Genomic DNA, 27,490 nt, shown 5'->3' with positions numbered 1-27,490 from the left:
GGTTTGCTGTAGTCTGTTGACTCTGTCTCACCTCTTCCTAAACCTTGTCTGTCTCTGCAGGTTGATTTCCCTTTGGAGCCCCACTGGGTTTGCTATAGTCTGCTGACTCTATTTCATCTCTTCCTAAAATTTGTCTGTCTCTGCAGGCTGATATCCGTTTGGAGCCCCCTTGGGTTTGTTATAGTCTGTTGACTCTGTCTCACCTGTTTCTAAAACTTGTCTGTCTCTGCAGGGTGATTTCCATTTGGAGCCCCCTTTGATTTGCTATAGTCTGTTGACTCTGTTTCATCTCTTCCTAAAATTTGTCTGTCTCTGCAGGCTGATATCCCTTTGGAGCCCCTTTGGGTTTGCTATAGTCTGCTGACTCTGTCTCACCTCTTCCCAAAACTTGTCTGTCTCTGTAGGGTGATTTTCCTTTGGAGCTCCCTTGGGTTTGCTATAGTCTGTTGACTCTGTCCATGAGGGTTTTCAGCTGAGGATTTAAAGAGAGAAAACTAGAGAGATTGTCTGCACAAGGAATATTTACATCCCAGGGTTAACTTCTATAGCATAAAAGGTTCGTGAGAGAGAGAGAGATAAAAAAGTGGTTCTGTTCGCTTGAGAATTGTTTTGTGGCGATTATTAACTCGTTTTCGACAAGGAAAATTTGAAGCTATATTCTCAAGGTAGTGTAGGAAAAAGTTGGCTTGTCCAGGTAACATATGTTTGGGTCGAATCAGAGGCCGTGATGTATGTGTATGTGTTTGGTGACAAGATATTTATTTAATAGTTATATGCAGTGGGACTTGCATGTGTTTCTTGTATTCATTAAGTATATATATATATATATATATATATATATATATATATATATATATATATATATATATATATATATATATATATATATATATATATATATATATATATATATATATAAACTATATATATATATATATATATAAACTATATATATATACACATATATATATATATGTATATAAAAATTATATAAAATATATATATATAAAGAGAGAGAGAGAGAGAGAGTGAGAGAGAGAGAGAGATTTGAGTGCTCGTCTTATTCACAACTAAAAAGCATACTGATAAATAATTGGGTAAGATTGTGAGCTAGAGCATTTAAACGTAGCAAATCTATATTGAACAAATCATGTTGCATTTTGTATTTATCATTTTCTAAGATCAGTGTAAATAAATAACTTGAATCTTGTCTGCTCAGAACAAGTTAAATATACGCTTTTAAGTATCCGCGGCCTTTATCTGGAGAAGGAACACCTTATAATGTCAATGGCTCATAGCCCTGTCGGACACTGCAATTGCCAGCAGAAACGTTGCTTTTTTGAGTTTCCAGCAGCCATCCGTTCCAGCCGAACGACGACCCCAGAAGATCTCCCTTGAACAACGTACATTCGAAAGCATCACATTTTTCCCTATCTCGATTTCTGCCCAGAGAGAGGAGACACCCTAACTACCACTTCTATATCCTGCATTAGAAACCTGGGCAATTCACGTGCGCCAAACAGACGCGAAAAGAGAGAGAGAGAGAGAGAGAGAGAGAGAGAGAGAGAGAGAGAGAGAGAGAGACAGAAAGGCACCACCGGCGCCGAATGAAAGCGAGAAGGAGTCCAAGGCATATATAAGTCGCGGGAGACTGGGAGCGACCTAAGTTCTCTCAAAACGTTGGCCTCTGTTGACGCACTTTCTCGTAGCTCTTGGGAAGCCTTCTACCCCGTTTCAGTTGGACTGCCCTTAAGGTCTTCTTCTTCCTTCCCTTCTTATTCTTCTTCTTCTTCTACTGCTTCTACAGCTGCTGCTACTGCTGTTGCTGAGTCAAGGCTCGCTTCTTCAGGTAAGCAGGAGAAATCAACGTTAGAACTTTCCGGCGAAGGAGAATCTTGATGTTGACTTCACTTCCAAATCTCTTTAAATATCATGTTGTGTGCTTTCTAAGGTTTCCAGTTTTTTATCCGGTATAATGTGGGGTGAAGCTTTCTGAATTTCATATGGTATGGCTTGCTAAGGCTTTGAGTTTTGTATTCAGTATAATGAGGGTTAAGAGTTCAGTGGTGCATTTTTTTTTTATTTTTGTCAGTGCCTGATGAGACCTGTGTAAAGATGGTTTGAGAATGTACAGTTCTACAATTGGGGCTCTGTTACCGCAGGTCTCTCTCTCTCTCTCTCTCTCTCTGTGTGTGTGTGTGTGTGTGAAAGCTAAGCTATTATTAGCACCTGGATATATGGAGTGGTTTTAACAGTATCCAGTCCTCCCGAACTGGATTCTGTTACCAAAACTCTCTCTCTCTCTCTCTCTCTCTCTCTCTCTGTGAAAGTTAAGCTATTATTAGCACCTAGATATATGAAGTGGTTCTAGAAGTATTAAGTCCTCCCGAACTGGATTCTGTTACCAAAACTCTCTCTCTCTCTCTCTCTCTCTCTCTCTCTCTCTCTCTCTCTCTCTCTCTCTCTCTCTCTCTCTCGTGTATATGAAGATGAGTTGGCAATACGCATATCTGGAATTGCTGATTGATTAACGCCATCTGATTGTCTTTTTTTTTTTTTTGTCAAACCGAGGATTCCATCACCTAAATATAACAGGAAATACCTGACATCTTATTTAACAGTAAGGCAAATCAACTGTGTAATTATTATAATTGATATAGCTTCCACTACATAAAGTGATCAAATTGGGAAATACTATTATAATTTTTAGACGCACATACCAAAGGTAATAGCAGCTGAATTCTCAGCATTTTGAACGAATGGGCCAGTCATTAGCTGGGCACAAGTCGATTCTGAAACTAGTTTATTTGCCCTGTTACTTCTCTGTGACATACAAACTGACAGGCTAGTGGCACTAGGAGACTAAAAGCGGTTCCCATCAGCCTAAGTGTAGCAATGTGTTCTTTTGGCAACACCGTAAGCACCGAAGGCTAACCGCATTTATCAAGACCGTTTGATACATCGCCTATAGACGATAAGCGAATCATCTCGCACAGACATCACACCTCTGGCAAAACAAACAAGCAAAAAAACCCAAAGGCGTAGCGGCATGCATATAAGCAGTTCCTCTCTCCCTCTCCCTCGCAGTAATCCTACAACAATGACTCGCCTCCTGTCCTGTGTGTTCCTGGTACTCGTCTTGCTGAGTGCCACCTTAGCGGCACCGCAGACCAAACAGTCGATCGACGATTACTTCAGCGACAGACAGCAGGTGGAGAGCATCATCGCCTGTTTCGTGAACGACAGGCCTTGCAATAAGATCGAACAGAAGATCAAAGGTAAGGACAGTGTTGCTGGCGTTTCCGTATTGTTTCGTCTGATGTCTGTTTGTTTCAGTATTTCTGGCAAGGGCAATTTGCAAAGAATGGGGCAGTGTATCATGTTATTTTTGCCAGTGTTTTAAGTGAAATAATATATTTCATGAATGGAATTTTTTATTTTTATTTTTCATTAACAAGTCTCTCTCTCTCTCTCTCTCTCTCTCTCTCTCTCTCTCTCTCTCTCTCTCTCTCTCTCTCTCTCTCTCCTCTCTCTCATTTACTTACTTCAGCCATTGTCAAGTTACGCCTTCTTCCCAGACTAATTCCCTTCCCTCTTTTAATTGTTATTACTTGATTGGCGTTACCCTTACTACCGTTGACATTGCTTCTGCATTACTCTGTTTGTGCTGTTTAGCTCTTCGCATTCCCATTTCCCTCTCAATCACATTTTGCTCGTCCATTTCTGTCCTGCTAATTCTCTCTCAATTTCTTCTTTGTACGTCCACGACCGTTTGTATGAAGGTAAAACTATTTTGAACGTTTCTTTGGATTAATGTTTACCCTCAGTTATTTTTTAGCACTCCGTAAACTTTTCTCGAAAGACGAAACTAATCCAGACGTTTCTATGCCTTTCAAATTATATTTTGTACGTCCGCAAACTTATCTGGATTGAGGAAAAATTACTTGGCCTTTCAAATTCCCTCCCGGTTATATTTTTGTACATCCGTAAACGTATTTGGATGGAGGTAACATTCCCTTGCCTTTGTAATCCCCTCCGAGTAATATTTTTGTACATCCATAAATATTACTGGATGGAGGAAATCTTTCCTCGCCTTTCTAATTCCCTCCCGGTTATATTTTTGTACATCCGTAAACGTATCTGGATGGAGGAAACGTTTCCTTGCCTTTCTAATTCCCTCTCAGTTATATTTTTGTACATCCATTTATTACTGGATGGAGGTAACGTTTCTTTGCCTTTCTAATTCCCTCCCAGTTATATTTTTGTACATCCGTAAACGTATCTGGATGGAGGAAACGTTTCCTTGCCCTTCTAATTCCCTCTCAGTTATATTTTTGTACATCCATTTATTACTGGATGGAGGTAACGTTTCCATGCCTTTCTAATTCCCTCCCAATTATATTTTTGTACATCCGTAAACGCATCTGGATGGAGGAAACGTTTCTATGCCTTTCTAATTTTTTGTACCCATTTATTACTGGATGGAGGTAACCAATTATATTTTATATTTTTGTACATACGTAAACGCATCTGGATGGAGGAAACGTTTCCTTGCCCTTCTAATTCCCTCTCAGCTATATTTTTGTACATCCATTTATTACTGGATGGAGGCAACGTTTCTATGCCTTTCTAATTCCCTCCCAATTATATTTTTGTACATCCGTAAACGTATCTGGATGGAGGAAACGTTTCCTCCCAGTTATATTTTTTGTACATCCATTTCTAATTCCCTCCCAGTTATATTTTTGTACATCCATTTATCACTGGATGGAGGCAACGTTTCTTTGCCTTTCTAATTCCCTCCCAGTTATATTTTTGTACATCCGTAAATATTACCGGATGGAGGAAACATTTCTATGCCTTTCTAATCCCCTCTCAATTGTATTTTTGTACATCCAAAAACACTTCTCGAAAGACGAAACTAACCCGAACGTTTGCTCCGTTCCAGACCGCGCCTTCGCCACCATGAGGAACTTCGGACAGTGCCCTGCACCTCACTGCAAGACAGAAGAGGAAAGGCAGTCCATGACCAGATCCATGGAGCTCTTGCAGTCCAAGTACCCGGACCTCTGGGCCAGGTTAATCGGGGCCATGCTCCTCGGAGTGGACGTGGGAGGAAGATAGACCGTAGGAAGCGAAGTCATTGCTTCTTTAAACTTTTGTTAGATTTCGCTTGTATTTTTTTATTTTCTTATTTTTTTGTACTGTGTGTGTGTGTGTCTGAATAAACTTTTTTAAAGCTAGTTCTTTTCTGTTGTTCATGATTTTGCTGTTCACCTTTTTATTTGTTTTTGAGTTTTACTTTGTTTGTGTTTTTATTTTGTTTGCATCGAGGTCAGATTCTTACACTATATTTATACATATATTTATATATATATATATATATATATATATTTATATATGTATATATGTGTATATATATATATATATATATATATATATATATATATACATATATGTAAATATATATATTATATATATATATATATATATATATATATATATATATATATATATATATATATATATATATATATATATATATATATATATATATATATATATATACAGTAGGTATATCAACGCAAACTTTTTTTTTACTTTAAAAATTTTCAATAACACATGTCTTTTGGGGTTGAGTTACTCCCAGTGACCTTTAGCTTTGTTACTCCAGTTTAGCATACATAAAAATACATAAAAATATCAATGGAATCCTCCACCCCAAACCCAACCCCCTCCTCTCTCTCTCTCTCTCTCTCTCTCTCTCTCTCTCTCTCTCTCTCTCTCTCTCTCTCTCTCTCTCTCTCTCTCTCTCTCTCTCTCTCTCATAGTTCGTAACTTTGTCGTCAAGTATGGTCTGAGTGTAGTGGCTATTCAATTTGCATACACCACTTACTTGATGTCAAGAGCCCTGAGATTTTACGATCTAACTTTCTGTCCCTCAAAGATCCTACTGCTAAAGGTTTATTTCGGCTGATTCATTCCTAAAGCACTTCTTTCACCAAAGATTCTACTGCTCGAATCTCCATCTCAAAGGTATCATTCGTAACGATTTTGTTTTGACAATCTTTCTTCTCAGTCAGACGAAAGTGCACCCTTGGCTGATTCTGTGAAATTATATTTATCTCTTGTTATATAACGCTGAGTTACGGTTTAACCAGATGAGGGATATCAGCTACGGTTTGACCGGATGGTAGGAGGATATCAGCTACGGTTTGACCGGATGGTAGGGATATCAGCTACGGTTTGACCAGATGGTAGGAATATATCAGCTTCGGTTTAACCAGACGATAGAAATATCAGCTACGGTTTGACCAGATGGTAGGGATATCAGCTACGGTTTAACCAGACGATAGGGATATCAGCTACGGTTTAATCATATGATAGAGATATCAGCTATGGTTTAACCAGATGATAGAGATATCAGCCACGGTTTATCCAGATGATAGGGATATCAGCTACGGTTTATTCATATGATGGAGATATCAGCTATGGTTTAACCAGATGATAGAGATATCAGCCACGGTTTATCCAGATGATAGGGATATCAGCTACGGTTTAATCATATGATAGAGATATCATCTATGGTTTAACCAGATGATAGAGATATCAGCCACGGTTTATCCAGATGATAGGGATATCAGCTACGGTTTAATCATATGATAGAGATATCAGCTTCGGTTTAACCAGATGATAGAGATATCAGCCACGGTTTATCCAGATGATAGGAATATATCAGCTACGGTTTAATCGATGATAGAGATATCAGCTATGGTTTAACCAGATGATAGAGATATCAGCCACGGTTTATCCAGATGACAGGGATATCAGCTACGGTTTGACCAGATGGTAGGAGGATATCAGCTAGGGTTTAACCAGATGGTAGGAGGACATCAGCTACAATATAGAATATTTACTTATGAACCACTAAATCCCAAGCAGTGATTTGCTCTGAAAATATTCGTAAATATTTGTCTCTGGGAAAAGTTTCAAATACGTTTGACCTGATATGTATGCGCATACACACACACATCTCATTTTACGGATATTGCTGTATATCCTTAATAAGAAATTTCCTTTGATATTTAGTGTACTAGATAAACCGTCTGCACTGGTTTCATTTCAAGGTTATTGGGCGTAACTCACACCTTTTCAAGTATTGAAAGGAAGCTTTGAAAGCGAAGACCCGAATACTGAGTAACTGGAGGCCCCTTATTTCACCACGGTGGTCGTCCATATGACCCTGGCCTGTTACAGGAAAGGTAAAACGGTAAAAAAGTAATTGGTAGTTCGATAGAAAAACCTATATATATTATGCATAGTAAGGTCAACACTATGTTAGTTCTATTCTCTGGATTGTGGTACGTGTACGCTGCAGACTTGTTTTTACGCATATTAAGGTCAAGACGATTTTAACTTACATCTAAAAGTATGGTAGACTTTTTTAGCTAAATATGCTCTAGGTAAAGCTCTCTAGAAGTCGAGAAACGCATAAGCAGAAGTAAGAGAGCTCTTAACTAGAATTACTGTACACGCCTCCCCCCTAAGGTTGTTAGTCTTAACTAGTGTTTCAGTGTACACGTGATTCTGAGCTCTCCTCGAGACTGCTCCAGGTGAATTTCTCCAGTATATAGAGTTGTCCCTTACGGGCAGATTGCTACCTCGGAGAGGTCATCCAGTGATAAATACAAGTAGGGTTAGTGCTCTAAGCAAGTCTTTTCGTGCAGCCATACGTTAGGGTCCCCGATTTGTGAACTGTCTCATTGAGAAAAGAAAGTCAGTGCTATAAACGAAATTACCAGAGCATTTCAAGGTTCCTGAATTTGGAATTTTCCCAAGGCGGCTCGGTCTGCGTTTTCAGATGACGTGTGAAGTAAGAAAAGTGGAGAAAAAGTAGAAGGGCACAGAGGTGGATGACATGGTGGTGAAAAGTACGTTGGAATTTTTTGACGCTCTTTCCTTCATGACTGGGGCACTGAACTGTAAGGAACAACTAGTACAAACGTGGTGAGTAAAACAATGTGTTTTACTCGTATGTATTTGAATGGTACTTATCTTGGTTACAACCGAAAACCTTTGTTTATATCTGACATGAATGCCACCTTGTCAACTTATTCGATTATTTGTGGGCAAATTACATATTAAATGGTTATTTTGTTTTAGGAAAGTATATATGTTAGGAAATATGATGCCCAAGTCTTTATTATATATATAATATGTATATTATAGATCATGTCAAGATTAGCGAACCCAACATCTCCATGTCGAAGAACAGTGAACCCAATGACCCCCATGTAAAGAATGGCCAACCCTTTCCGGTCCGAACTCCAATTCCACATGAGGGCTAGTACTAAACACGGCGAAACAGTGATTCATCTACACTGTTTCGCCGTGTTTAGTACTAGCCCCCTGGGCGGTCAAATGTATCCCGCCTTGTTTAGTACTAGTCCCTGGGGGATCGAATGTCTGGTACCGAAGTGTTCATGTCTAGAACAGCGAACCCGATTATTCCCATGTCAAGAATAACGAACCCAATAATCTTCTTGTAAAGAACAGCGAACCCTGCAGCGAGTGGGTTCGCTAATTTTGACATGATCCTAGATATATATATCCTAGATATATATATATATATATATATATATATATATATATATATATATATATATATATAATGTGTAATATTTATACATGTATATGTATTTATATAAATATATATATATATATATATATATATATATATATATATACATATATATATATATATATATATATATATATATATATATATATATATATATATATATATATATATATATATATATATATATATACATGCCTAATATATACATATACATACATACATACATACATACGTATGTATATCTATTTATATATGTATATATATGTATATGTATGTACGTATGTATATGTATATGTCAAGATTAGACACGTTCAGCGAGGTATTTGCTCAAATATGCTTTTAATGCTATGAAACCGTACCCTTTTTGTGAAATGGAATAATGTTTAAACAAATTACGAATGTCTTAGCCATCCTCGTAGCATTTTTAGATAAATGCAACAGGTCATGAGGTAGGCAAAATGCAAATGCAGGAGTTGTCCAGCCTAACACACTCTTATATACACAAACGGTAGAGCAGTCTCGGCAGATTTAACCTATCACCAATTTCCGGAAGCTTTAGATTAGTGGTTCGTTACCTTTTGCAATGTATGCGCCCCCTTCAAATCAGCAGTCAGTTCTCGCACCCCATGAATTGCTGAAATAAAAAAGAATACAAAGTTGATATGATGTGTATTAGGAAATTAGGTGTAGGTTTATCAATAGCTCAGAGCACTGCTGTAGCAATAATAATAATAATAATAATAATAATAATAATAATAATAATAATAATAATAATAATAATAATAATAATAATAATTATTATTATTATTATTATTATTATTATTATTATTATTATTATTATTATTATTATTATTATTATTATTATTATTATTATTATTATTATTTATTTATTTATTTTTTTTTGTCTAGTCTATCACAGTCATCCTATCCGACTGGGTGGTTTTATAGTGTGGGGTTCCGTGTTGCATTATTATTATTATTATTATTATTATTATTATTATTATTATTATTATTATTATTATTATTATTATTATTATTATTATTGATCATTTTCTTTTATTTTTTATAGATAAATATCATGCATATATAAAAATATATTTGCTTTAATTATTCATAGGCATCTTGCACCCCTTAGCAACCGGCTTCGCAGCCCCTAGGGGTGCGAACACCCCCGGTTAAGAGCCACTGCTCTAGAGAGAGCAAACTTTGTTGTAGCGCACGCGTACTTCTAGAGTGGACTCGCTAGAGGAATCTAAGTCTGGCTAGATTTTACCCTGCAGACGCGCAGTGGGAAAAATTAACATTCTAGTGCTTGAGTTGTGTTCGAAATGTAGGGAAATAAATTAAATGAGGTTAGCAGTTATCGATGTTAACTAATTCTGATACTCGAAATGCAAATTTAAGGTGAAATCCTAAAGCTTAACGGAATACTTATAATCAGACGAATACTTAACTGATACGATCCAGCGTACATTGATGCCTTTTGTTATCTAAAATACCGGAGATTTTAATGCCCAAAATAAATAGTTATCTTAATCAATATCACCATAAAAACTAGTGATATTTTGAAAACTGTTTTATAGGCACAATTTGAGAATGCGTTTTCTCATATCCTTATGGCAGCGAAAATCTCACATCACCGCTATAATTACTATAAAAATTCTGTTGAAAATTATAGAAAATTTTGGCTCCAAAAGTTTTATTCCATTTACTCACAGCAGTTGTGAAAGTTATCCTAGGCTTTAGAGAAGGACCGCGCAGTCGGTAGAAAAGAAACGAAAAAGTTAATATGATTATAAATGACGTTATGATTGATTCGAGACGATCGGACTATGATATTTCAAGTGCTTAGTTTTACGGTCTATCGAGTGCCGCTCCATTAGAGAAAGACCCCGGAGAGGGGTTAGTGCCGTCAGTGCACCTCCTGCGGGCCACTGTAGGCATTACTTAGGGTTCTCTGCAGCGGGCCTTCGGCCCCTAGCTATAACCTCTTTCGTTCCGTTTATTGTACCTCCTTTCATATTCTTTCTTCCATCTTACCTTCCACCCTCTCCTAACAGTTGATTTATAGTGCAACTGCGAGGTTTTCCTCCTGTTAAACCTTTCATACCTTTTACTGTCAATTTCCGTTTCAGCGCTGAATGACCTCATTCGTCCTAGTGCTTGGTCTTTGGCCTGAATTCTATATTCAGTTCAAGTCAATTCGAGAAAGACTTTTGCAACATGGTGCGCAAAAGGGAAGCAAAGATTCTAAATTTATTTTGTTAGAATCATCGTTATTCTTTCAGTAGCTCGTACAACCCAAGTAATTAACTCCATGGTTTCTTCATAAGGATTGGAATGACATAAAATCTAGGCCAAAGACCAAGCGCTAGGGCATAAGAGGTCACTCAGAGCTGAAATGGAAATTGGCAGTAAAAAGGTCTGAAAGGTGTAACAGGAGGAAAACCTGGCAGTTGTACCATGAGACAATTGTAAGGAGAGGGTGGAAAGACTGAAGGAAGAGACTATGGACGGAGGTACAGAAAAAGGAATGGAAGGGGTTGCAGCTAGGGACCGAAGGGACACTGCAAAGAACCTTAAGCACTACCTACAGTGCACCGTGGACAGCACTATAAGGAATTCAGTTTTTAGACCTTTTAGTTTGTCTTAACGTGAAATCTGAGAGCTATTTGCAGCCTCCATCTCTTGAAATGTCTAAAAAATCTCAACTTGTAGGCCACCTTCCTTTAAACTGCAAAGACACCTTCAAAGAAGAACCTAGTTGAGGATTTCTCTCTCTCTCTCTCTCTCTCTCTCTCTCTCTCTGTCTGTTTTAAGGCCAATGGTAACCACATACAGAAGGTCAGACTGTTTATTGTGGGCGGCTACTGTACTGTTAGTAGCGGGCCAACCGGGACATTGCTAACGTAGGAAGTGCCACTGCGTTTGGGTTCCTATGTAATGTTTCTAAATGCAGAGGAGCGCCTCGTAAAGGGTTGTATATTCCTCGTAGATGAAATACCCATTAAATGGATGATGATCCTCTTCTCCCGTAGCCAGCAGGACCCACGTTTTTTCGTCTTGTCGAGAAAGGACGATAAATAAAATGATTCCAGAGTGAAAAATGCAAATGGAGAGACACTGTTTGACGTGAGTGCAGTCTTTGTCGATGGAGTGAATATTTTGAAGATTTCTTGAACGTGAAATATAGGAAAGAAGCAGATCTGACGATGAAAAAAATGGAGGGTACGAATTTTGAAGTCTGAGATTGTTTTTTTTTACGGTTGGTAGGGTTACAAGTGAGATCTCCCCGTAGGGAGGTAGTGCCGTCAGTGCAGCTCATGCGGTGCACTGTAGGCATTACTTAAGGTTCTTTGCAGCGTGCCATCGGCCCGTAGCTGCAACCCCTTCTGTTCCTTTTACTGTGCCTCCTTTCATATTGTCTTTCTTCATCTTACTTTACACCCTCTCCTAACAATTGATTCAGAGTGCAACTGCGAGGTTTTCCTCCTGTTACACCTTTCAAACCTCCTTTACTGTCAATTTTCTTTTCAGCGCTGAATGACATCATAGGTCCAAGTGCTTGGCCTTTGGCCTAAATTCTAAATTCAACTCAACTACAAGTGATGGAGAGAGGCAGATATGAATGATGAGAGAATGGAGTTTCTAAGTTTGATAATATCTGTAGAGTTGGTGGGGTTACAAAAGAGACGCTACTTGTACAGTGGCGAGATGAAGATTGGCTGGCTGGCTGGCTGTGATTTGTAAGGTATTCCTGAATGAGGGAAAGACTCCGAGGTGATGGGTGAGAGGAAGATACATCTAGAAGAAAGAATGAGTCAGAGAGAATGGGGGAGAGGATAATTCTTTTGCTGTTTAAAGGTAAATGTGATCAAGGCGACTGTACGAATGATATGGGCTAAACATATCTTAGTTACCATGAAAGCTGCATAGAATTTTTAATGAGAAAGTCAGTCTGCCCATGATGCTTGGATGAAATGCCCCATGATTATCTCAGTGTTTTTGTAAATTGGCATGTAAGAATTAAAGTTGTTTCAAAATCCCAAACGAGCTGAACCCCTATATTTCTGTTGAATTGAATTAAATATAGAATTTATGCCAAAGGCCAAGCACTGGGACCTATCAGGTCATTCAGCGCTGAGACGGAAATTGACAGTAAAAGTTTGAAAGGTATAACAAGAGGAAAACTTCGCAGTTGCACTATGAATCAATTTTTAGGAGAGGATGGAAAGTAAGATGGAAGAAAGACAATATGAAAGGAGGTACAGTAAAAGGAACGAAAGGGGTAGCAGCTAGGGGCCGAAGGCACGCTGCAAAGAACCTTAAGACTAAGTAATGCCTACAGTACACCGCATGAGGTGCACTGACGGCACTAATCCCCCTACGGGAACCTTTGTTTCTGTTGATTAGTATTAAAGAAATACAAGACTTGAAATTTCAAATTATTTCAGATTTCTTCATAACATTTTTTGTCCTCAAAATTTTGGGATATGACCACAAAAATCCTTGAAATTCTCAAACTAGCGCAAACCCTTTCTTTCTCCTAATCAACATGAAAGAAATACGAGACCTTAAGATTTCAAACTAGTTCAAACTTTCTCTTAGTAAATTTTCATTTAGGCAAAAAATTTCGGTTTGTCTGATCACACAAAATTCCTCTTACTTTCCGCTGGCCGGTTTAAAGGACCACTTTGATATAATTTTCGATCTTTTTTGAGAGAGAGAGAGAGAGAGAGAGAGAGAGAGAGAGAGAGAGAGAGAGAAACGTCCTTGGTCTTAATGAATATCATCATCTGTTGGTCTTAGTAATAGTCAAACAAACTCAGAGATTTGGATGAAATTATTATTATTATTATTATTATTATTATTATTATTATTATTCAGACGACGAACCCTACTCATATGGGACAAGACTACAGTGGCCGTTGCCTTGAAATTCAAGCTTCCAAAGAATATTACAGTGGTCATTTGAAAAGTTACAGAAGGTAATAGGAAATACAGAAAGAAGAGATCAGATATTAGGAAAAAAAATGAGCAAATCGACGCAAAAAAAGAAAATCACTTTACACCTGTGCGTCAAAACACGTCAGCCACTGACGTAACATGAACCTCACTCTAGCTGCACGTATTCTGGAAGCAACTGCGTATTCTGAAACCGGCTGATGTTCCTTCCAAGACCTTGGAGCTATTTTTTCTCTCCACAACGTTCATTTAGCCAAAAAGATCGTTCCATTTTTCATTTGTATCAAAATCCACGACGTAAGTGTTAAGGTGAATGGCTTTTCTATTGTCTATGTTAAAAATGTTTCTCTGCATGATGGTCGTTTGGTTGTTGCACACAAACCTAAGCAACCAAGGTTTGTCTCAAATTCATGACGTCCAGTTGCTGTGCAGATCTAGCTAGATAAGACTGGACGTCTCCATTGCTGTACCTATCCCTACTTCTGTGAATATACTCTTTAAGAATGCGTTCTTTTATTGAAGATACGTTACAGGGTCTCTCCTGAAATGTTTATTTTTATTCTTATTTATTTATTTATTTATTTATTTATTTTTTTGCTTTTTGGCCAAACACGTGAGTTGATGATTCAGTTATTTATAGTTAATATCAAAATCCACGAGATGAGATGCGGTAATTCGCTGAGGGTCTCTCATTTTTTAAGTTTTTGCTGTACTGGTTTTTTTTTTTTTTTTTTTTTCTGGTCAAACACGTGAATTGTTCGTTCAGTTTTTTCTTATTTGTATCAAAATCCACGAGATGAGATGCGGTAATTCGCTGAGGGTCTCTCCTTGTATTTATATTTTATTTTTTATTTTCTTTTTTTTTTTATTTATTTATTTATTTATTTATTTTATTTTGTTTTTTTTGCTTTCTGGTCAAACACATGAGTTATTCGTTCAATTTTTTCTTATGTGTATCAAAATCCACGAGATGAGATGCGGTAATTCGCTGAGGGCCTCTCCTCGTATTTATATTTTAATTTTTTACATTTTTTGTTCTGTTATTTTTTATTTATTTATTTATTTTTTTGGCTTTCTGGTCAAACATGTGAGTTGATTGTTGAATTTTTTCATTGTATCAAAATCCACGTGATGAAATGCGGTAATTCGCTGAGGGTCTCTCCTCGTATTTATATTTTAATTTTTTTATTTTTTGTTCTGTTATTTTTTATTTATTTATTTATTTATTTATTTATTTTTTGGCTTTCTGGTCAAACACGTGAATTAAGTGTCGAATTTTTTCGTTGTATCAAAATCCACGAGATGAGATGTGATAATTAGCTGAGTGTCTCTCCTTGTATTTTTCTTTTTCTTTTTCTTTCTGTTTCTTCTTTTTTTTTATTGCTTGCTGGTCAAACACGTGAGTAACAAAGTCGTTCTTCCCGGTCACATTTTTTTTTTGCTCCTTGTACAGACACGTGTATGTCTCGGTGGACACGTGATTGCAAGATGCTTCTGCACTAGTTGTGTGTGTGTGTGTGTGTGTTTGTTTTGTTTTTATGTAACTGGAAGGTGATGGCTGAAAATTGTGTTGCATCGTATCAAAATAATAAAAAAAACGAATATTTGCAACTTTCGATTCGTATGTCTGGCTACGCTGCGTGCTTGCTTTTGTAGATGAGAAAGTACACACGTTTGATTTATGGGTGTGTAAGTAGAGAAATACGTGCACTACACACACATATATATATAGATTTATACACGTATATGTATGTATATACATATATATGTGTATGTGTAAGTTGAGAATTACATTCACTATATATATGTATATGTATATATACTTTATATGTATATGTACATATAAATAAGATGTATATCTATATATCTATATTATATATATGTATATATATATATATATATGTATATATATATATATATATATATATATATATATATATATATATATATATATATATATATACATGGCAGAGAGAGAGAGAGAGAGAGAGAGAGAGAGAGAGAGAGAGAGAGAGAGAGAGAGAGCCACTGATTATAAAAGATATGTGGGTACAAACCCGAGTAAAGATAAAACAAGAAAAGTTGAACCAACAACATCTAGACGCGAAAGGGCATCACGAGGTGCAAATCTCACAGTTGGTGACGACGATGATGATGATGATGATGATGATGTCCTTAGCTGCTCAAAGTCACGTGACTTCACTCGCATGTGCCGGACGTAGCAAAAACCAGTTCCTAGGTGTGTGGTGCCCGCCCCTCAATAAAAAGAACCTGGTCCAGTTCAAAAGAGAGAGCTAGAAGGCGTTCTATTGTGGCCGAAGCTGCATTCCAAAACATTTCGTCGAAGCTGACATTAGTTGGCTCTGTGACGCTGGCCTGATAAACGTCGGGTGCATTGAATTGAATATAGAATTCAGGGCAAAGCCAAACACTGGGACATAAGAGGCCAGTCAGCAGTGAAGCGGAAATTAACAGTAAAAGGTCTGAATGGTGTAACAGGAGGCAAATCTGGCAGTTGCACTATGAATCAATTGTTAGGAGAGGGTGGAAAGTAAGATGGAAGAAAGAGAATATGAAAGGAGGTACAGTAAAAGGAACGAAAGGGGTTGCAGCTATGGGCCGAAGGTACGCTGCAAAGAACCTTAAGTAATGCCTACAGTGCACCGCACGAGGTACACTGACGGCACTACCCGTTTACGGGGAACGTCGGTGTAGGCTGGTTTTGGTTTTGTGGTCTGGTTGGATTGAAGGCGGTATTGCAAAGATCCACATTTATTTGACTCGGTAAAACACACACACACACATAAATAACTAGGTAAGAACACTTGCATGTTATCTTCTTTATTTGTAACTGCGTATTCGGATACCAAACCCCGTAACTCTTGCAAAATTCTCTCAAAGGTAATCAGAGCATAATCTTCACTTTTATGTGCTTGTGAGTTTCCAATAGTTTGTGAAATATTGAGCAGACTCAATTGATCAGTCGGTCTCCATAAAACACACACATAAATATCCATGCAGGAACATTTGTATGGTATCTTCTCTATTTGCAACGGTGTCTTCAGATACCCAACCCATTACCTCTTGTGAAATTCTCTATGCACCCACCGGCAGTTAGGGCATCACAAGCAATTATTTTTTTTCGGGTGCAAGTTTATTTTTCAAATAGCTTGCGAAATACTAAAGCAGACTGGGCGATCTTCTCAATTTTTTTTGTAAGAACGTATTTAGGTATACAAACCATTGTCATGAACACATTAATTACTGTAAAATTCACTCTGGGGCAGCATTTGGCAGGGGGTGCGACCTGGGCACGTGCCCCCCATGAAAAATACTGAAAAAATAATAATAATGTTGAAGATTTAGATAATAATAACATAAATGAGAAATATAGAAATGGGAAAAAAATGAACAGTCTATTATAGAAATAATAATAAAATTTTGAGAAGAAAATAATAACAATAATAATAACAACAATAATCTTAATGATAATATATATATATATATCATGAAGATTATTATTATTATTTTCTTCAAAAACATATATATATATATATTACATATATACAGTATTATATATATATATATATATATATATATATATATATATATATATATATATATATATATACATACATATATACATACATATGTATAATATGAAAACTGGTGCCACCCATGAAATTTTTCCGGATCCGCTAGTGAACATTATATTCACTTCTAGGGGCTTGCTTGCATAAAAATGTTTAAGGAATATCAAGCAGATGTACTGGTTAGGTAAAGAACTGAGAGGTGATTGGATGCAACAGTGTGTAACAATAAACAATCTCGGATGCATAGCATATCCTAATCGGACCTAGTCACTCCCCCATCTAAACAATCATCCATAGGCTTAGTTTCCATCATTCAAAATTTAATTGCTCCACAGCTTATCATCCGTACCACGTATCCTCCGTACCATCCCTACTGCCTGTCTAGTAATTCTGTCATGGACTTTATAAGTCTATGATATCCGTTTCATAAAGAATACTTCACCCGAACACCGTCGTTTTGGTTGAAACGACCAAGGTTCTTTCAGCAAATCCTTCAGTCGTCTGTTTATATATATATATATATTATATATATGTACATTACTGTATATATATATATATATATATATATATATATATATATATATATATATATATATATATATATATATATATATATATATATATATATATATTAGGCAGGGGAGGGCGCAGGAACACACACAGATCCAGTATACATTTACTGTCGACGTTTCTTGACCCGTGGACACATCATCAGGACATCTATGGTTGCAATGTAAAAAAAAAGGGGGTATTCTGCATGCATAATTAAAAGTAAACACACACAAAATATAAGAAACTTAAAATGGAAAATCAGTTAAACTTGAATAATCATTCACACTTAAATACATTTATGCATTCTATTCATCTTCAAACTTCGTTATTTTATGTGTAAATGTATAGAAGTGTGAATGATTTGCTAAGTTTAACTGATTGTCCATTTTAAGTTTTCTTATATTTTGTGTATATATTTACTTTTAATTATGCATACAGAATACCCCCTCCCCCACCTTTTTTTTACATTGTAACTACAGATGTCCTGATGATGTGTCCACGGGTCAAGAAACGTCGACAGTAAATGTATATACGGGATCTGTGTGTGTTCCTGCACTCTTCCCCTGCCTACTATAGTGCCCTTCAATGTGTAAATATATATATATATATATATATATATATATATATATATATATATATATATATATATATATATATATATATATATATATATATATATATATATATATATATATATATACATGTATGTATATAATATGCATATATACATATATATATACATATATAAATACATACATATATATATATACATACATACATACATACATACACATACATGCACACACGAGTATAATTTCAAGTACTCAATGCTTTCCATGACTTACCTTCGAAGTCACACTCCAGTTCAGAAGTGGATCCGATGATCTCTCTGGCGTACAAACAGATTGCACAAACAACCCATTCCTGAGACTAGTTTCGGACCGCACACTTACCCTGAAGGCTAGAGAGGGCTCAGTCTCTCTCTCTCTCTCTCTCTCTCTCTCTACAGGGCGTGCATTGCAGTAGAGGTCTTTATGAAGAACATTAATTTATGTGATCAGAACATTAATATCCGTAGGATTCCATGTGTATATATATGTGTACATACATATGTGTATATATATACATATACATGTATACTGTATAAACGTGCATATATATATGTGTGTATATATATAAATAAATATATATATATATATATATATATATATATATATATATATATATATATATATATATATATATTATATATATATATGTATAATGTATATTTCACCAGGAAGAAAATAATTTATTTGTGATTTTTGAGTTTAGTTATTAATGTCCCCTGAGATTAACAACAGACATACAGGCTAAACACTTATAGTTCTAAGGCCTGGTTACAGTAACTGTCAAATTAAGGACACCACCACATAACCAGTGAAAAACGGAAGTAAAAAATAGAGTTTAAGACACAAAAAAAAAATAAATTTCTTTTCATTCCTTTCAACTGGAACAGTTTTCAAATGGACCACAGAGCTCGATTTAATTACATTTTATAGTTTCAGTGTTAAAGTACTTATTCCCTCCTCTCTCTCTCTCTCTCTCTCTCTCTCTCTCTCTCTCTCTCTCTCTCTCTCTCTCTCTCTCTCGTCGCCTTTCTTCATGACAAAGCTTATGGAAAAGAATCTATGTTCAGAAGCTTATTAAGTATGAGATATTGGGAAAAAATTCACAAGCTTATGGAATATAGTCTAAGCTTAGCATTTAAAAGATATGGGAATCGGGAGAAAATCACAAGCTTATGGGAAAGAATCTACTTAGAAGAAGTTGAGAGACATTCGAAATTGGGAAAAAATTCAGAAGCTTATGAAATATAATCTAAGCTTAGAATTTAAAAGTTATGAGAAACTGGGAAAAAATCACAAGCTTTTGGGAAAGAATCTAAGCTTAGAAATTGAGAGACATTAGAAAATTGGGGAAAAATTCACCAGCTTATGGGAAAGAATCTAAGCTTAGAGTTTAAAGGTATGAGAAACCGGGAAAAAAATCACAAGCTTATTGGAAAGAATCTAAGCTTAGAAGTTGAAATGTATAAGAAATTTGGAAAAGTTTCACAAGCTTATGGGAAAGAATCTAAGCATAGCAGTCGAGATGAATGACAATTTCTCGCTAAAAATGGGAAGGTTTATGGGGAAGAATTTATGGTTAGAACCTGAGAACTATGAGAAAATAGGATAAAAATCCATAAGCTTATGAGAAAGCGTCTAAGCTTGGAAGTGAAAAGGATAGAGATTTTTTAAATGACAAGGTAATGGGAAAGAATCTAAGTTTAGCCATTCAAAGGAAAGATAATTTTATGTAAATTACAAGGTAATGGGAAAGAATCTAAGCTTAGGTTATTGAGGAGGATTTAAGGTGAGACGTTTAAATGAAAAAGAAATTTTGTAAATGACAAGGTTAAGGAAAATAATTTAAGCTTGGAAGTTCAAAGGAGAGATTTTTTTTTCGTAAATCACAAGGTTATGGGAAAGAATCTAAACTTTGACGTTAAATTGAGTTTTTTTTTTTTTTTGTAAATGACTAGGTTATGGGAAAGAATCTAAGCTTTGACGTTAAAATGAGTTTTTTTCTTTTTTGTAAATGACTAGGTTATGGGAAAGAACCCAAGCTTAGAAGTTGAGAGAAATGAGACATTATAAAAAAATACCACCCACCCTAGATGATATCTGAGTTCTGTTCTGAATTACGACATAATTCTGTTCCCGCATATAAAAAAAAACAGAAGAAAAACGACAGTGAAAAAAGACAATGCAGATCTTGTGAGCAACATTGTCAGAGAATCCGTTACTTGAACGAGTTTTTCTACTGGAGTTAGGATGAGTGTAAAGCAGTTTCAATTCTGAATGGCTAGTGACTCTAATTTTTAATCTTAGCGAGGTGTTTCCCAGCAGTGTTCTTTCAAGAGGAATTATATAATAGTCTTTTCTGATAAGTGTTCAGTACAAGAGAGAGTAAGAATATAGTATAGAAACTTAATCAGAAATATAAGGGGATATTTTCTCTGTTATTTCATAAACTATTATGAGCCGTTTTACAAGAGAGCTTAGCCCCGTAGGGGGTGGGGGGAGGTAGTGCCGTCAGTGCACCTCATGCGGTACACTGTAGGCATTACTTAAGGTTCTCTGCAGCGTGCCTTCAGCCTCTAGCAGTAACCCCTTTCGTTCCTTTTACTGTACCTCTGTTCATAATCTCTATCTTCCTTTTTGCTATCCACCCTCTCCTAACAATTGATTCATAGTGCAACTGCTTTGAGGTTTTCCTCCTTTTACACCTTTCAAACATTTCTACTCTCAATTTCCCTTTCAGCGCTGAATGACCACATAGGTCCCAGTGCTTGGCCTATGGCCTAAATTCTATATTCCATTCCTACAAGAGAGCTTACTGACATACAGGAAGTAAGAGAAGTGTAGACAATCCGCCTTACCGAGAATATCAAGCATTTTTCGATTATGTAACTTTTTTTTTTAAAGTGAGTTATATAATACCGTCACATCATCTCGGCAAAGAGGAAGGAATATAAAAAAAGAGAAAAGATTGTTGGAAAATATGCTCGTAAGGGAAGTAGTACGGTGCACGTTGCAACTACAATAGGAACGACCGAGGGAATCTTAAAATCAGACATTTAACAAGATTATTTCGCTTTTAAAGTCAACCTCCTGTTCATATTTGCTTCTTGGCGAATCGTAAAACTTACGAATAAGTCCAATCTATCGATACTATCTATCGATTCCAGCGCTCTGTTATTGAGGCGTCGCAACCAAGACACTGGGAGGGTTTTCGCTGGAATGAAACGGTAATTTGTTTCTCTCGAGTCTCAAAAGCCGTATCAGATAAGCAACGTTGCCAACCCCAGGTACCACTTAAGACCGCTCGATAAATCAAATCGCCATCTAAGGTCTAGAGACCTTTCGGGCTAAAGGGAACTGGCAACTGCGGAACGAGACTGGAAGGATTCAAGTCTGGGATCCTGAATAAAACCGGATGGACGAGTTCTCGTCTCGACCTGTTGCTGGATGCTGTGAAGATGGCGAACAAAAAACGAATAAATAAATAAATAAAAATAAAAAAATGAAAAGATATATAAAAAACTAACGTATACTTCAGTAAGTTTTTTTTTTTTATTACATACGTGCTTATGTCATTTACTTGCGAGGTATCTACGTGCTGGATAAGATTTCTTTAAAGTATTTTAAAATAGTTTAAGTTATGCTGATAAGCATTGCAAAGATGCGTTTGTGGAAAATGAAAATAGAAGGCTGTAACTGAGGTTGACGTCACCAGCTGTCGTTGTGTATTAGAAAAGGAATGAGATCAGTATATCTATCTGTCTATCTATCTATCTAGAAAATGAATGAGATATATATATATAGTATATATATATATATTATTTATACACATATATTTATATATACATATTTACATATATATATATATATATATATATATATATATATATAATTATATATATATATATATATATATATATATATATATATATATATATATATATATATATATATATATATATATATATATATATATATAAACTCACAACAAAAAGTTACATTTAAGAACAGATTTCATTATCCAGTTGGAAAGCAAACAAGATAGAAAGAAAGTGAAGAAGAAGAAGAAGAAGTAATAAAAAAGGAAGGCGAGCTTGCGCACACGTAGTCAGCTCATAAAAACATTACTCCCTCCTGTACCTCACCAGTCTCCAGACTCTCCCCGGCCACAGTGCCCATCAACAAATATTTTTTTTTTTTAGTTGCCCATATTTCATTCTTATCGCCGTGGCTGCTGCTTCCTTATGTATGGGGTAAATAAGCGCTGATGGCCTTTGCTGCTGACGAACCTTTTATAACTGAGAGAGAGAGAAGGAAGATGGAAGTACTTTTCACCAAGGGAGGCTTAGCAACACCCAGTTGAACTCCATTTATTCCGTCCCTGAAAGAGAAGTTTGTGTCGTCAGTGCATCGCCTCACGTGGTGCACTGCAGGCACTGCTTAGAGGTTCTTTGCAGCGTCCCTTCGGCCCTTAGCTGCAACCCCTTTCATTCCTTTTACTGTACCACCGTTCATATCCATTTTCTTCTTTCATCTTACTTTCCACAACCCTCTTCTAACAATTGTTTCATAGTGCAAACTGCGAGGTTTTCCTCCTGTTACGCCTTTCAAACCTCCTTTACTCTTAATCTTCCGTTTCAGCTCTGAATGACCTCATAGCTCCCAGCGCATGGCGTCAGGCCTAAATCTCATATTCCCGTTCTAGTTCCAATTCCTAGTGCCGTCAGTGCATCGCCTCACGTGGTGCACTGTAGGTATTACTAAAAGGGTGTTTGCAGCTTCCTTTTGGCCCCTAGCTGCACCTATTCTTTTTGCAGCTTCCTTTTGGCCCTTAGCTGCACCTATTCTTTTTGCAGCTTCCTTTTTGCCCCTAGCTGCAGCTATTCTTTTGCAGCTTCCTTTTGGCCTTAGCTGCACCTATTCTTTTTGCGGCTTCCTTTGGTTTTTCCTAGCTGCACCTATTCTTTTGCAGCTTCCTTTTGGCCTCTAGCTGCACCTATTCTTTTTGCAGCTTCCTTTTGGCTCCTAGCTGCACCTATTCTTTTTTGCAGCAGCTTCCTTTTAGCCTCTAGCTGCACCTATTCTTTTGCAGCTTCCTTTTGCAGCCCCCCTAGCTGCACCTATTCTTTTTTGCAGCTTCCTTTTGACCCTAGCTGCACTATTCTTTTTTGCAGCTTCCTTTTTGACCCCTAGCTGCACCTATTCTTTTTGCAGCTTCCTTTTTGGCCCCTAGCTGCACCTATTCTTTTGCAGCTTCCTTTGGCCTCTAGCTGCACCTATTCTTTTGCAGCTTCCTTTTGGACCTCTAGCTGCACCTATTCTTTTTGCAGCTTCCTTTTGACCCCTAGCTGCACCTATTCTTTTGCAGCTTCCTTTTGACCCCTAGCTGCACCTATTCTTTTGCAGCTTCCTTTTGACCTCTAGCTGCACCTATTCTTTTTGCAGCTTCCTTTTGACCCCTAGCTGCACCTATTCTTTTGCAGCTTCCTTTTTTTGACCCCTAGCTGCACCTATTCTTTTTGCAGCTTCCTTTTTTGACCCCTAGCTGCACCTATTCTTTTTGCAGCTTCCTTTTGACCCCTAGCTGCACCTATTCTTTTTGCAGCTTCCTTTTGACCTCTAGCTGCACCTATTCTTTTTGCAGCTTCCTTTTGACCCCTAGCTGCACCTATTCTTTTGCAGCTTCCTTTTGACCCTAGCTGCACCTATTCTTTTTGCTTCCTTTTGACCTCTAGCTGCACCTATTCTTTTTGTAGCTTTTGGCCTTTTTGACTAGCTGCACCTATTCTTTTTGCTTCCTTTTGGCCCCTAGCTGCACCTATTCTTTTTGCAGCTTCCTTTTGACCCCTAGCTGCACCTATTCTTTTTGCAGCTTCCTTTTGACCCCTAGCTGCACCTATTCTTTTTGCAGCTTCCTTTTGACCCTAGCTGCACCTATTCTTTTAGCCCTGCAGCTGCACCTATTCTTTTTGCAGCTTCCCCCTAGCTGCACCTATTCTTTTTTGCAGCTTCTTTTGACCCCTAGCTGCACCTATTCTTTTTGCAGCTTCCTTTTGACCCTAGCTGCACCTATTCTTTTTGCAGCTTCTTTTGGCCTCTAGCTGCACCTTTTTGCAGCTGACCCTAGCTGCACCTATTCTTTTGCAGCTTTCTTTTGACCCTCTAGCTGCACCTATTCTTTTTTTTCAGCTTTTTGGCCTTTAGCTGCACCTATACTTTTTGCAGCTTCCTTTGACCCCTAGCTGCACCTATTCTTTTGCAGCTTCCTTTTAGCTGCACCTATTATTTTTGCAGCTTCCTTTTTGACCCCTGCACCTATTCTTTTTGCAGCTTCCTTTGACCCTAGCTGCACCTATTCTTTTTGCAGCTTCCTTTTGACCCCTAGCTGCACCTATTCTTTTTGCAGCTTCCTTTTGACCCTTCACCTATTCTTTTTGCAGCTTCTAGCTGACCTATTCTTTTCTTTTTGCAGCTTCCTTGACCCCTAGCTGCACCTATTCTTTTTGCAGCTTCCTTTTGACCCCTAGCTGCACCTATTCTTTTTGCAGCTTCCTTTTGACCCCTAGCTGCACCTATTCTTTTTGCAGCTTCCTTTTGACCCCTAGCTGCACCTATTCTTTTTGCAGCTTCCTTTTGGCCTCTAGCTGCACCTATTCTTTTTGCAGCTTCCTTTTGGCCTCTAGCTGCACCTATTCTTTTTGCAGCTTCCTTTTGACCACTAGCTGCACCTATTCTTTTTGCAGCTTCCTTTTGGCCTCTAGCTGCACCTATTCTTTTTGCAGCTTCCTTTTGACCCATAACTGCACCTATTCTTTTTGCAGCTTCCTTTTGACCCCTAGCTGCACCTATTCTTTTTGCAGCTTCCTTTTGACCCCTAGCTGCACCTATTCTTTTTGCAGCTTCCTTTTGGCCTCTAGCTGCACCTATTCTTTTTGCAGCTTCCTTTTGACCCCTAGCTGCACCTATTCTTTTTGCAGCTTCCTTTTGACCCCTAGCTGCACCTATTCTTTTTGCAGCTTCCTTTTGGCCTCTAGCTGCACCTATTCTTTTTGCAGCTTCCTTTTTGACCACTAGCTGCACCTATTCTTTTGCAGCTTCCTTTTGACCCCTAGCTGCACCTATTCTTTTTGCAGCTTCCTTTTTGACCCCTAGCTGCACCTATTCTTTTGCAGCTTCCTTTGACCACTAGCTGCACCTATTCTTTTTGCAGCTCTTTTGGCCTCTAGCTGCACCTATTCTTTTTGCAGCTTCCTTTGGCCTCTAGCTGCACCTATTCTTTTGCAGCTTCCTTTTGGCCCCTAGCTGCACCTATTCTTTTTGCAGCTTCCTTTTGACCCTTAGCTGCACCTATTCTTTTTGCAGCTTCCTTTTGGCCTCTAGCTGCACCTATACTTTTTGCAGCTTCCTTTTGACCCCTAGCTGCACCTATTCTTTTTGCAGCTTCCTTTTGACCCCTAGCTGCACCTATTATTTTTGCAGCTTCCTTTTGACCCCTAGCTGCACCTATTCTTTTTGCAGCTTCCTTTTGGCCTCTAGCTGCACCTATTCTTTTTGCAGCTTCCTTTTGACCCCTAGCTGCACCTATTCTTTTTGCAGCTTCCTTTTGACCCCTAGCTGCACCTATTCTTTTTGCAGCTTCCTTTTGACCCCTAGCTGCACCTATTCTTTTTGCAGCTTCCTTTTGACCCCTAGCTGCACCTATTCTTTTTGCAGCTTCCTTTTGACCTCTAGTTGCACCTATTCTTTTGCAACTTCCTTTTGACCCCTAGCTGCACCTATTCTTTTGCAGCTTTTGACCCCTAGCTGCACCTATTCTTTTTGCAGCTTCCTTTTGACCTCTAGCTGCACCTATTCTTTTTGCAGCTTCCTTTTGACCTCTAGCTGCACCTATTCTTTTTGCAGCTGCACCTATTCTTTTTGCAGCTTCTACTGCACCTTTTTGACCCATAACTGCACCTTTCTTTTGCAGCTTCCTTTTGACCCCTAGCTGCACCTATTCTTTTTGCAGCTTCCTTTTGACCCCTAGCTGTACCTATTCTTTTGCAGCTGCACTCTAGCTGCACCTTTTTTTGCAGCTTCCTTTTGACCCCTAGCTGCACCTATTCTTTTTGCAGCTTCCTTTTTTTGACCCCTAGCTGCACCTATTCTTTTTGCAGCTTCCTTTTGGCCTCTAGCTGCACCTATTCTTTTTGCAGCTTCCTTTTGGCCCCTAGCTGCACCTATTCTTTTTGCAGCTTCCTTTTTGCCTCTAGCTGCACCTATTCTTTTTGCAGCTTCCTTTTGGCCCCTAGCTGCACCTATTCTTTTTGCAGCTTCCTTTGGCCTCTAGCTGCACCTATTCTTTTTGCAGCTTCCTTTTTGGCCTCTAGCTGCACCTATTCTTTTGCACCTTCCTTTTTGGCCACTAGCTGCATCTTTCTTTTTGCAGCCTTTTGGCCCCTAGCTGCACCTATTCTTTTTGCAGCTTCTTTTGACCCATAACTGCTTTCTTTTGCAGCTTTTTGACCCCCTAGCTGCACCTATTCTTTTGCAGCTTCCTTTTGACCCCTAGCTGTACCTATTCTTTTTGCAGCTCCCTTTTGGCCTCTAGCTGCACCTATTCTTTTTGCAGCTTCCTTTTGACCCCTAGCTGCCTATTCTTTTACAGCTTCCTTTTGACCCCTAGCTGCACCTATTCTTTTTGCAGCTTCCTTTTGGCCTCTAGCTGCACCTATTCTTTTGCAGCTTCCTTTTTGACCCTAGCTGCACCTATTCTTTTGCAGCTTCCTTTTGGCCTCTAGCTGCACCTATTCTTTTTGCAGCTTTTTTGACCCCTAGCTGCACCTCCTTTTTGCAGCTTTTTGACCCCTAGCTGCACCTATTCTTTTTGCAGCTTCCTTTTGACCCCTAGCTGCACCTATTCTTTTTGCAGCTTCCTTTTGACCCCTAGCTGCACCTATTCTTTTTGCAGCTTCCTTTTGGCCTCTAGCTGCACCTATTCTTTTTGCAGCTTCCTTTTGACCCATAACTGCACCTATTCTTTTTGCAGCTTCCTTTTGACCCCTAGCTGCACCTATTCTTTTTGCAGCTTCCTTTTGACCCCTAGCTGTACCTATTCTTTTTGCAGCTCCCTTTTGGCCTCTAGCTGCACC

At 37.8% G+C, this 27,490-nt stretch overlaps 2 protein-coding genes across 2 annotated transcripts in view; both read left to right on the top strand.

Moving 5' to 3' along the window:
• The first annotated feature begins 1,655 nt into the window (after positions 1–1,655).
• LOC136826437 (uncharacterized) lies at positions 1,656–5,260 on the top strand. The gene is made up of 3 exons (XM_067083656.1): positions 1,656–1,849; positions 3,088–3,278; positions 4,949–5,260. The coding sequence occupies exons 2-3, from the start codon at positions 3,101–3,103 to the stop codon at positions 5,122–5,124; spliced, it is 354 nt and encodes a 117-aa protein (XP_066939757.1). The 5' UTR covers positions 1,656–1,849; positions 3,088–3,100; the 3' UTR covers positions 5,125–5,260.
• Positions 5,261–7,621: 2,361 nt separating this feature from the next.
• The window catches only part of LOC136826671 (WD repeat-containing protein 86-like), an 88,996-nt gene continuing 69,127 nt past the window's right edge, over positions 7,622–27,490 (top strand). Inside the window, exon 1 of the mRNA XM_067084029.1 lies at positions 7,622–8,007. The gene's annotated coding sequence lies outside the window, so the exon portion shown is untranslated. The remainder of the gene's footprint in view (positions 8,008–27,490) is intronic.

Source organism: Macrobrachium rosenbergii, chromosome 41 (genome assembly GCF_040412425.1).
Source record: "Macrobrachium rosenbergii isolate ZJJX-2024 chromosome 41, ASM4041242v1, whole genome shotgun sequence".
Classification (NCBI taxonomy): Eukaryota; Metazoa; Arthropoda; class Malacostraca; order Decapoda; family Palaemonidae; genus Macrobrachium; species Macrobrachium rosenbergii.
Note: the sequence above shows the minus strand (reverse complement) of the source record. Positions and strands in the feature narration are given on the sequence as shown.